General features: G+C 51.0%; 1 protein-coding gene across 2 annotated transcripts in view; it reads right to left on the reverse strand.

Annotated features, from left to right (window-relative positions):
* The window catches only part of ESRRB (estrogen related receptor beta), a 191,386-nt gene that overhangs the window by 120,665 nt on the left and 58,668 nt on the right, over positions 1-12,053 (reverse strand). The window contains exon 1 of one of the 2 annotated variants that reach the window (XM_050798837.1): positions 6,597-6,967. The exons of the other annotated variant lie outside the window; for it this stretch is intronic. Within the exon in view, the coding sequence (XP_050654794.1) occupies positions 6,597-6,646 (50 nt within the window). The 5' untranslated portion in view covers positions 6,647-6,967. Of the gene's footprint in view, positions 1-6,596; positions 6,968-12,053 lie in introns of those variants that run through there. 2 annotated transcript variants of the gene reach the window in all.

Here is a 12,053-nt window from a genome sequence, read left to right on the forward strand (position 1 = left end):
CAAAGGCTTGTTGGAGTTTGTTTAACTGCCTTTTGACCTCTGAATGAAATGACTTTGAGAAATAAAATAACATTTTCCAGAAAACCATTCCCTGAAAAGGTTTAGTCCTGGGGACTCTGAATGACAATATTGAACAGAATATTTTAAAGTCCTAAGGAACAAAAGAAAGACATTTTTTTAAAAAAAGAAACTTTTAGACCAAAATGTGTATAGGTTTAAAAGCACAGCAAAATGAAGACGAAAAAATTCTATCTCTAAGTCCCAGGAAAACTTTTGTTTTAGATTTATACAATTTTAACTCAAACTCAGACAATTCTGAATTTAAAACATTTAGCCAATAATTTATTTCCACCTAGTCCGACTCCATAGTAAACGTCCCATGGGCTGATTAACCAGTATGATTTTCCTTGATTTAAGAAAACAGTTGACTCTTTAAGCTACAGCCTGTCAATGGCTGGAGAGAAGGGGAAGTCGGGAACCTGGAACAGAATGGCCCAAATGCTCCTTTGAGTGTGGCCATCTGCTATCCTGGAGAAGGGCAGGACTCCCTTCTCTCCCTCTCTGGGGTCTGCCCCAGCCCTACCCAGGCCAGAAAATTGCAGAGAGGCTCTTAAGACTGAAATCCTCTGGGCAAACCAGAGGGACAGCCACCTAGCAGGTGCCCCTGTAGTCCCCTTTGCACCATGGATGAACCAATCCCAAGGCACGGCAGCCCCTGCTGGAATGTGGTCACAGCCAGACCTCAGCCCAGGCAAGAGGTATAGCAGGCAGCAGGAACATGTTTAAATAGCAGTCCACTATCCCCCCATCTAAAAGGGGACTACCCACCGGAACACACTCACACATGTGCACACACAGGTTTCCCATGGTGGAAAGTCTCTTAGGGGTGGACACGGCTTTTGATGTTTCGAGGTTCAGAAACATCCTCTACAACAGGGGCTTTATTGGCAGCACAGAAGGACTTGACACTCTGTTAAGCAATGACTTATAAAGAAAGGTCCTGTTAGGACCCTTGATGATTTTAATCCTGATCAGTACAGAAGGGCACCCTAGAGAGGCAAATACAAGCACACTCATAGGAAGGAGGGAAAAGACCATGCAGCTCCATGTTCCCCACTTGTCTGGTATTTTGATGTCTTTTTGTTAGATGGTTAACTGGGGAGGTCTCTGTTCCTAGAAACAAATTGAGCCTGTGCTCTCCTACGACCAGCTTCCCTCACGACTCTGAGTGGGACCACCAAAGCAGTTCAGCTCTGTGGAACACCTGCTCAGAGTCCAGGAGCCAGTGAACAGTCACCTCCCCAAAGCTGGCTCTGAGAAGAAGCTGATGAGGTGGGTGAGTACAAGCTACTGCCCGCTGAGCCCAGAAGCACCAGATGGAAGTCACAATGAGTCCCTTTAGAGCCACAGAAATGACCAGCATGCACTCGAAGTCCTTCCATCACATCCTTCCCATGTGGCCAGGAACGCGAGGGAAGAAATGGCCCAGCACAGCCTGCTGCCCAGGGTGACGGTGTCTCAAGAGGCGAGGGTCACCAGCCCAGTGCCCTAGGGAAGAAAAAACACTACGGACCAACTACGGACCTCTCCCAGTCATTGCCCTGACAACCCCTCCGAGGAAGTTGTGTGGTCCCAGGACAGCCCTGCCATTATCAGAGAAGGTCAGCAGCCTCACCAGTGGCAGGAAGCAGGCTGGCCCTGTGAGGGTTAATCTGCCGGGCCAGCCATTACAGGGGTCACCGTGATGTGCAGAGAAGTTGAGCCTCCCAGTCCCCCAGAGCTGGTCTGCTAATTACATTTGCAATTATAAACACCACAACCTCCCCGCACAGGGACGAAGCCACACCAGCCGACGGGGCTATCAGGATATAATCCCACCCCACCCATGCCACGGGACACCAGGGCCACCCAAAGCCTATGGGCCCCTCCTCCGAGGGAAGACCATGTCTGTGACTGTCCCCAGAGGTCTAAGGCTGCTGGGGCTGAGGAAGGGCAAACTCACCAGAGACAGAGCCCAATCAGGGGTCACCAGTGCATACATGCTAAAAAGGTCTTTGATTTATCTCTAGAAATCAACGAAAGGCTTCAAGGGCAAACAGGCAGGATGTTCAGGAAGATTCCGGACCAGATTTGGCTAGTTACAGCCCATTCTCAGCTTGTACCCTCCTGGCTTCCTGGGGTCCTTCCTTAGACGCTGCACTGGCAGCGCCTCTAGGGGCTGTAGTGTCACTGGAGGACCCCAGAAGTTGAGCATTCGAGTCAAGCTGGGGCTCCCCACCCCAGTAACATTCAGTCAAGAGCCACCAGACTCTATGACAGAAGCTCCCAGGGGAGCTGTGCAGCGTCCTCGCTAATTCTGGGCAGAGCTCCTGCTCAGCAGGAAGAGCATTTCGAGGGTGTCACTTAAGAGAGAAATGGACAGAGACCTGACCATGGCCTGTAGGTGTTGGGGGACACCAGAATGGAGGCAATCAAGGTGTGGTGTGGGCTTTACTTTGAAGGAGGACATTATGGTCTAAATATCTGCCATCTCTTCCCTTAAATTTGGAACCAGAAAGAATTTTAATCATTTTGAAGAAGTCACTTAAAGGACCTGGGAAGACAAGTTCTAGAGAAGGGCGCTGCAGAGCCAGGCCAAAAGCATCCTGTTTCTTGCTTGTCTACCGTCTTCGAATTCTGTCTCCTTTTGAATCCTACTCATTCACGGTCAACTCCACCACCCACCCCCAATGCACACACTCCCTCAATGTCTCTCTGTCACACGCATCCTTCCTCTGGCCCATCAGAGGTAGGCAGATCTTTGCTCAAAAGAAAAAAGGCATTCAGCAGAGGGCCGAGGAAGGGTATAAACTTTCTCAATGAGTTTAGATTATCTTTAAAAACCACTTGGCAAAATGTCCAATTATCAGGAATATTAATGGAGCGCATGCAGGACAAAGTTATAAGGGCCCCCGAGCTAGGGCCGGGGGTGCTCTGAGAAAGCAGAATGTGACATGAAATCTCTGTCACCGCCACCTCCTTCGAAGTGCTTTCCCCGAAAGTCCCCTCTGCCCCTCCTCTCCCAGACTAAATGGAATATTTATTGATTACTCCAAATCAATAGAATAAAAAGGTTCCTGTTTGGTGGCCAGGTTATTTCTTTGTGTTTTTTTGTTTTGTTTTGTTTGTTTTAAGAAACAGATCTTTTTCATATATCCTCGTTATCAGCAAAATAAAGGATTGTTTCTAAAATGAAAAGGGTTGGGGGAAGTAACAAACTCCAAGAGGAAATTTCCAGTGATGTCAGGATCTCACTGAGCTGGAAAGAGCCTTACCCGGGACCGGGGCCCTCCAACATTGACCTAATGTCTCCTCCCAGTTTATCGCCTTCAGGCCTGAACACCTCCCACCTCCTATCACCCATCCTCTTCCACCGCAGCGCACATCTCCAGAAGGGTGACAGGCACATAAAGGTTTATTTCCTAGAGCCCCTCCCTTAGAAAACTGAGACTAATGTCCTCACTCTGATTTATTTTTAAATGTACCATTAAAAATTAATTTCCCCCTTTGTTTTTCTCCGGGTCACTGACTCTGAATTACCATGTGGCATTTTTCCTACGTGTGAACTCACATATTTTACCTTCAGGACAATTTGTTCTTTGTTTCTTTAACAACAGCGAAGTGGTCATCGAATGGTGGGGAAGACAGCCCCCTGGCTCTCTGGGCTGTGTGCGGTGGGTCTCCAGTTGGTCCAGTCATGGACCCATTTGTACACAGGCACACACAGGCGAGCACGCTGCCTCCCACTCTGGGTGATCATATATGTACATAAAATATTGATTAGAAAGGGTAATGGAGTCACCTACAGGATTAGCTACAGGATTAGCTTCATTTTCATTTGAAAATGAAGGAGAGCAAGGTAGGAAGGTATGTATGTTTCTGTGTGTGTGTGTGTTCATTTCTCACCTGGGAAAGTGAGAATGACACTACAGCATTAACAAATGCTCTCTGTGTGTTAGAAGCAAAGGGAGGATCACAGAGTTCCTCCTCCCTCAACTCTAGTCCCTATGCCCTTGGGTTTTCTCAAGTCCGGGAATGTCAACCAATCCACAGGGGTCAAAACTGTGAGCAGAGCGTACCCGAACCCACTCACTGTATGTTCCCTTAGAAACGCCGGCACTGTGATGAATGGCTTTGTCCTACTATCCTTCTACCAAACCAAAGAATCCAGTCCCCCGCTCTGTTACTTTGCTACCTATGGCTCTAAAGCTATGTCACAAAGCTGTGGGGTAGAGGTCAGAAAGATGTCCCCCCAGACACCAGCCCCAGACCTCCACAAGCTCGTCCTTGAAATGATGCCCCTCTGCACCACCGCACATGCGGACCCTCCCCAGGCGGCACATATATGGATGAGGCCAGCTCGCCAATGCCTGGGCTGCCGCCCAGTGGGTCCTGGGCTTTGAGAAATGACATCTCACAGGGGTGCTCAGTTCCTGGGTGGAGACGGCAGGTGTATTTTTGGCTTTTCCTGCGCCCCATGGAGTGAGAAGCTAATTCTTTTTGAAGAAACCAGGAAGGGTTGGAGATCTAAACCCCTGTCAAGCTTAGTTTATAAATGATTTCCATCTCAAACCTTTCCCAGACCCCCAGGACCTCGGCTTCCTCACTTCCTTCTGCTGCTTCCCTTACATTGCCTTTTTGCCCATATTTCTCCTCAAACTCCAGTCAGGGCTGCCGTCAACTCGATGAATTACCCAGCTGTTAAAGCCTCCATCTCACTCCTTGCTTTCCTGGTAAGCACAATCAAAGAATGGACTTCCTTCATACGAATTTTCATATTTATTGACTATGACTTGAGCCAGGGACAAACACATAAGTATTTTGTGCTCAACTAAAGAAGTCACCTCTGGAGAGAGGGAGCCTTAATAATTTAAATATCCAATATTTGTCATACTTGATCATTTTATGTAAGGAAATACTCCACAAGCACCAAAACTGTCCACAACCTCACTAACCTCAGGTTCTCCCACCCCATCCCCACCCCAGCTGGAATCTAACCTTTAAAAGGAGTGAAAGCCACTTTTCAAGCTGATGGAAATCGGAATCCATTATTATTAAGGATTCCTCTCCCAGACCAGCGCCTTCTGCGGACATTCTGGGGGCATCTAAAGGGCCCTCTGCCCGAGGGTGGAGTGGGAAAAATCCCCAAATTAGAAGCAGGAACAGTCTGGTCAACAACACAAGCCCTGCTGTGGACAGCTGCCCTCTCTCTCAAGCGGGGTGCACCGTGGTGGAGGTGGTCCGTGCAGCCAGGAGAGGGGTTAGGTACTTCCTGGGACCCCACATTATCCAGAGTATATATTTTAGAGATGTAGTCGTGGTTCTTTGGGGGAAGGGGAGAGCGAGTGGTACACACGTGAAAGCACGGTGGAACTGGAGAAACGCTGACTTAGAGAGTTTAGTTTGCCTCAGAAAAAAAGAGGAAGACAAGCACAAAGTTAAGCAGAAAAGCTGTCCGTGAGAACCTAGAGTTTTATTAATTATTATTATTATTATTAAGCCTTCCGAGGGACCACTTTCCACATGCACACACCCTGCCTCCGGGACACCCGCCGGGGGCGCCGTGGGGTGCGCAGTGCCCAAGAGGAGACCGGGGCAGGTACCTGAGCAGGTGAGGCGGCGGCGACGGTGGACGGGGCCGGGAGGGAAACCGTAGGTGGACAGAGTGGGACCCCCGAGAGCCCGGACAGGACACGCGGGTTGACCACCCGCTGCTTGGGCGATCAATTCACTTTCCTACTCTGCGCTCTTGGCGCGCTGCCCCGGGGTTGCGGACCCGCGGTTCCTGAGAGTCGCTTCTCGCAGCCCCGGCAGCCGTCCGCGCCTACGCGGTTCGGATAACCCCAAGCTCTGGCACCGCGAGCGCAAAGCCGCCTCGGAGCAGGGAAATCGTGCCCGTCTGTTCCGCTGGGCGCAGCCTCCCCCAAAGCCGCGAGCGAACTTTGCCTACTACGCAGCGCTGGGTCCGCATCCCCCTGGCGCCCTGCATCCGCCGCGCCACGTGCGCACCCTCCGGGCGCCCCACGGGGACCGCAAGGCGAGAGAGGCACTGGCCGCCTGCAGTTTCCAAACCGCCGCGGCACGTTCGATTTTCTCTCTCTTGCCGGGATCATTTTTGGTCTCCAGGATGGAAATAATAAAACAAAGCACCCGCGGGAAGGCTTCCCCCGACGGGACAGGACATCCTTGCAACCACATCCCTGCACCTGTTCTGGGCTGCTTCTTCCCTTCTTGCTCCATTCCACAAAAACTCAAATATTTTCTCACCCCGGAGCAAGATCAGAGAGGAGAGAGAAAAGGAGAAAGTGCATGAGAAAGCGCCACTCTTGCCCGAAAGTGGATTTGTAAAAGGGGGTGCGGGAAAAAGTTAGAGGCGGGTTTATGCCCTAGAAAGAAACCCAGAAGTGTGCGGCTTTTCCCCTCCTTCGTCCCCCAAGTGCCCCCCCGAAGTCCCTTCCACTTTTACACAAGAATGTGCAGAAAAGGAACGGCCATCCCCAGGACAGAGACTGCCGGACGGGCAGAAGGACAGACAGACCGAGAAGCAGGGCACCTACTGGTTGTGGTAGCCGAGGGGGTCCGGGATGCAGAGTTCGGACACGTCCATCAGTCCCGTTTTAGCATTCCCAGTTGGTAGAGAAAGGCGGCGGGGAAATCACGCGGAAGAGCGAGTGAAGGGCACGGGCAAGGTGCGAGCCCGGGCAGGGCACAGTGAGCGCGAGAACGCAGAGTGGGAGGACGCGGCCCCGGCCGGGGAGAGGGAGGCAGAGACCCGTGCGCGCAGAGCCGGCGCTCCCACTCATCCGCACGCTCCGGAGCGAGCGGGCAGAGGGGATGAGAAGCCGTGGAGGAGGCTGGGGCACCAGAGACTTGGAGCCCACTAACCCTACTGTAGCTTTAAGGCTGGGAGACTGATGTATGATTTGGCTCCTATTGGCTATCTCTCAGGGGCTGGACTTAAAGTGACAGAATCAAGCTGGGGTGGGGGGAGGGGGGTGAGCCAGAGAGACTTCAATGGAATAAGACGCTCAGCGCGCAAGGTCCCCACCTCCTGAGCAGTAGGAGTAGTGGGTGTTAGAGCCCCAAGGTCTGCCTTCTCGCAGTTCAAGGCGAGGGGCGGGGCGGAGGGGGAATGTCCAACTGCCAGGTGGGTCTCAGGGTGGGGGGAGATTTGCTGCTTACATACCCCCCAGCCACCCCATCCCATCTTTTAACTGGCAGGTCTTAGCAAACTCACCTCTCAGCCTTTCTGGAATGGATTTGTTTTCCAAATTAAAAATGAGTCACATTTCTCCACCCACACACCAAAGAGAAGAGGCAGCCTCAAACCCTGCGCTGTGTGTGCAAAAGTGCAAAGGGTCAGGCCAGCAGGTGAGGCACAGCAAGAAGGCAGGAGAGAAACAGATTCCCTTCCCAGTTCTTATCACCTGGGCCAGTCAGTTCTGCACCACTCTCATACGGTTAGATGCAGGGTGCGCATCTATAAAACGTTCTCTCGATGTATGAAGTGACGCTGTAGTCATTGGCAGCTCTCTGAAATGTACCCAGGACACAGACATGAGCAAATAAATTCTTGTCTGCTTAGGAAGATACAATCGTGGTGAAAATGATCAACTTACCCGCCACATCCACTCCAAGGCACAAGTACACACTTTGAAATACACACCTGAATCCCCAGCTACAAATGCACCTGCATCCCCGTCAGCTGCTCCCTCAGTGAACCTGAATATTATGGGATGCCACTGTACCAAAATGAGCTGTAAGTTATGCCCCAGCCCTGCTTCTGGGGTTTTTCATCTTTTGAGATGCACCAGCCACAGGGATAATAATCAATTTGATGATTCAAATGAGTGTGGGGAGAGGAGCAGGTATAGAATTATTTAAAAGGGGGGAAAAGCCCTTAGGAGAGACTATCACCTTATTCTCCTATATTCTGCAGAAGACAATGAACAGTAGGGGGGAGACATAATTTTATCATCAAAATAATGTCTAAATGGAGTGTAACTGCAGGCAATGTTCAAGCACTTCAGGAATAAAAGCAGGGAGGGTTGTGAGAAACCCCAGGAGGGGCCAGCCGCCTGGGCCGGGGCTGGGAGAGTGGGCAGAAGGATCGCAGATGATTTTTGACTTGGATAAATGTGCTTGTGCAGGTTGGGAAACAGAGCTGAGATTTTTCATAAGTGCTGAAGTGGAGGGACGAGTGGGATTCTCTGGGCACAAGGCTCAGGAAGGCGTCTCACAGAGAGACGGATGAAGATGTCTGCTTTGTCAGTAGCCCCTCAGCAGCCTCCGATTTTTAAAAATCACATAGGTACTTCATCAGAGACAGAAAGAGGGGTGCAGAGATGCTTCCCTTGAGCCTGGCTTCTACCTGACCATCATCTCTCACCAAGTCCTCAGTGGCTGGTTTCTCTGCAACCTTTCTGCCCCGCTGAAATCCATTCTCCAGGCACACAGCAACCAGGGAGCGCTTTGTAAAATGCACATCCAATGTCCTGTTGCTGCAGTTAGGAAACAGGCCCCAGTCCTTGACCTCCAAGGAAGGCATCCTATGACAGGTTCCTACAGGTCCCTGTGTTCCTCTCCACGGTCCCTGCTGCCCTCCCTCTGGGCCCCAGTCTTTACACCTGCCACCAAGAAGGCCCCACCTTCCATATCGTGCTAGAACCTTCTGTGGTTCGCTTTGCTTTGGGTAGTTCATCACAGTTTAAAATTGTCTGTGTACTGGCATGAGTGGCCCTTCCCTCCTCCACCCTTCCCTCACTAGACTGTAAGCTCCATGGGAGTAGGGACCATGTCTCTTTTTGTTCACCAGAGAATCCCCAGCATCTAAAGGTGCCTGGTACATCACAGTTGCTTGACGAAGATTTTGCTGAATGAATGGCCAACCTGTAGGAGTTTGGAGTGGGGTGCCACAGCCTGCTGAGTGACAGGCCACTGCCCAGGAAGAAGGTGAGGCACTGATGGGTTTGGGGGCCCCTTGGCTCCTTACTCTGTGTGGGTGCACCGTTTTTAACTGGAAACAAAACACACTTGGTAAAAATAAAGTCCTCTCCACAGCCTGAAAAGAAAGACCACGTCACAGCCCAATGCAATGGATTCAAAGCCGCTGGGAGCACATGAGGAGAAATTGGGGTCTGCATTGGTTAAAACACTAGGCTAATGCTTGCATACAATATCTCTGCCTCTAAGGTCCAGGCATGAAGGTGATCCGGGCCTCATCTCTGGGCACTAGCTGATTGTCCTCCAGGCGGAAGTGAGCTCCTGGAGACCTAGGCCTTCTCAGCCTTCCTCTGCCTGAGCCTTCTCTCACAGAGCCCTGGGGCAAGCTCTTTCTCATTTCCTTCCTGACTCTGCAAGAGGAGAGATGAGGGTCAGCCGCTGGGACACCCCAGTGGCATGATCCAACTCGGCAGGCCCAGGCTCCTCCTGTGATTCTCCCGACAAACCTGCCTGGGTCCCACACTGTGCATGGGGCCCACATTTTCCCTGCTTTGCCCTCAGCTCACTTACAGAGGATGGATTCCTCCCCAAAGCTGGGGTCAGGCTCCATGCCTCTGACTGGAGAGGCAGCAGTGTGGGACAGTAAAGAACTCTGGGATCCGGTCCTGACTCCTCCGTGTGACCTTGCCAAAGTCATCTCTTCTCCAGAAAACAGGCTGTGCAGGGGTGGAGTGGGGTGGGCAGCATTCTTGGCTTTCTTCAAGCCTAAAATGCAGTCAACCAATCATGATTTAGTTTACTGCTCACCTAGAGCAGGGGCTGTTTGTAATCCACGCCCAGCAAGAGCTCTAAGCCATCCCTTCACTACCTTCCACCCCAATACTTATACCCCCAGGTGGGCAAGTCAGCCAAAAGGAAAGTGGACAAAAGCTATTAGATGCAGTAAGTGTGGAGGATGTAAGATGACAGCAGCTCATGTTGTTTTTGTGACAAATGCCTTTAAATTGATATTCATTACATTCATAGCACCTTACAGCTAGGAGGGACTCAGAAAACCATTTAGAACCATCATCAGATTTGACAAAGGAAATTTGTAAATTTCCCTGTGTGGTTAAGTGACCTGCCCAAGGTCACACAGAGAATATCTGGCAAAGCATGCCATCTGTGGTCACTGAGTTTCTACTTATTCAATTCCTAAATCTTAAAAGACAAGTCCCTTTGCTTTCCTTTCTTTCTTTCTCTTTGAGACAAGGTCCAGCTCTGTTGCCCAGGCTAGAGTGCAGGGGTGTGATCTCAGCACATTGCAACCTCTGCTTCCTGGGCTCAAGCCATCTTCTTACCTCAGCCTCCCCAGCAGGTGGGACTACAGGCACCCACCAGCACGCCTGGCTAGTTTTTGCATTTTTTAGTAGAGACAGAGTTTCACCATGTTGCCCAGGCTGGTCTAGAACTCCTGGCCTCTTGTGATCTGCCTGCATCAGCCTCCCAAAGTGCTGGAATTATAGACATGAGCCACCATGCCCTGCCACTCTGCTTTTCCTACTCCCTCCTTCCCTGAGTTTGAGCTCTTTCCTAAGAAATATGAAGACAAATGAGAACTGTCCAATACAACACACTCCACACACTCTTCGCCTGGTGGACAGAGGGAACCCAGGCTTCTGTGTCCTCACCCTCCTCCCAGTGGTTTCCTGGGAGGTAAAAAGGAAGCACTGGTTGGTGGATGCCAATGTCATAGGCTGCTGTCCTACAGTGAGCAATGCTCCAGGTGGCAGATAATTAGGAAAAATATTCACATACAGCCTAGCCCACTCTGTCCCCCATGCCTCTATTTCCCTGGGTACAAAAAGCACTGAGTATGTCAGAGATCTAGACAAACACAGGTCTCCACTGACCACCAACCCTTTCCCACCCCAGCATGCCTAAGTCCTCAGGGTATGCCATCCTACTCTAGGGACTAGATCTCAGGGGGTGACTAGAGCAGTCTAGCAGTCTCATCATGATACATGCAGGCTAACCCAGCATAGCAACTCTTGCCAGAGGTCGGGAGAAAATCTCCATTCTTAACAGAACCCAGTCTTTGTAGTGTTTTCCCTCTCTAGAGGCAGTCTCCCTGGACACCAGCCATTTTTGCACAAATGAGGCAGCAGCAAGCAGTGTCTCTCAGGTCCTCAAATCCCCTCCCTGCCCTATGCTCCCCTAAGACCAACAACAGGAGGATACTTCTTCCACCTTTCAAGCCAGGCAACTTAGCAGAATCTGGTGGAGCCAGCTTGGTCCCCAGGAGAGCAGAGGGCTTGACGGCTTCCTCACTAAAAGACAAGACCCAACAGGCATTTTTGGATAATTTGCCACATGCTCTCTAAATCCAGTGAGTGTGGGAATGCTAACTGCATGTTTATGCCATCCCCATCCCTCACCCATCCCCGTTTTCCTGAAATCAAGTTTCCAGGTGGGAATGATGCCTTCAGAAACACCCACAGTGTGTAGCCACTTCTTACCACCAGCCCAGGAAGGGGAGGATGCCTCCGTGGAATGGTCTGAGTTGCAAGCCAAGCTCATTTCTGTTCCACCCCAGGGTGAGGGCTGGGGCAGGTGTGTCCAGGAAGAGCTTCCATTGCCAGTCCACAATGACTAAGGTGGGCCTGGCCTAGACGGCGAGCCTAACCTGCGCATCTCTGAGGACAATGCCCGTGGGCTCCCGGCCAGGGGAAATGTCCCTGACCAAATGTCTCTGCGGACCTGTTGTCTTCTCACATGCTTGAATTTGGGGGTGTGGAGTTATATCCCTGAGTGATGGTCAGCAGACTGCTAGCCCATTGGCTGGCACTGGTCCCAAGGATCATAATTAACTGATAACGCTAATACAATGTGAGTTTGTGCTCTCATAATAGTCTCCTGCTGACAGATAAATGCTGCGGAAACATGATGGCTTTTCCTGAAGCCGTAATGGGCCATTATTGGGGCAAGAAGGCTCATGTCCTATTAGCACTGCTGCCATGACACCAAGGATAAAATATGAAGGGGGCATCTTAAGCGGATAAACGCTTGGGTGCCCTCCCACCACCAGCGTC

This window comes from Macaca thibetana, chromosome 7 (assembly GCF_024542745.1).
Source record: "Macaca thibetana thibetana isolate TM-01 chromosome 7, ASM2454274v1, whole genome shotgun sequence".
Lineage (NCBI taxonomy): Eukaryota > Metazoa > Chordata > Mammalia > Primates > Cercopithecidae > Macaca > Macaca thibetana.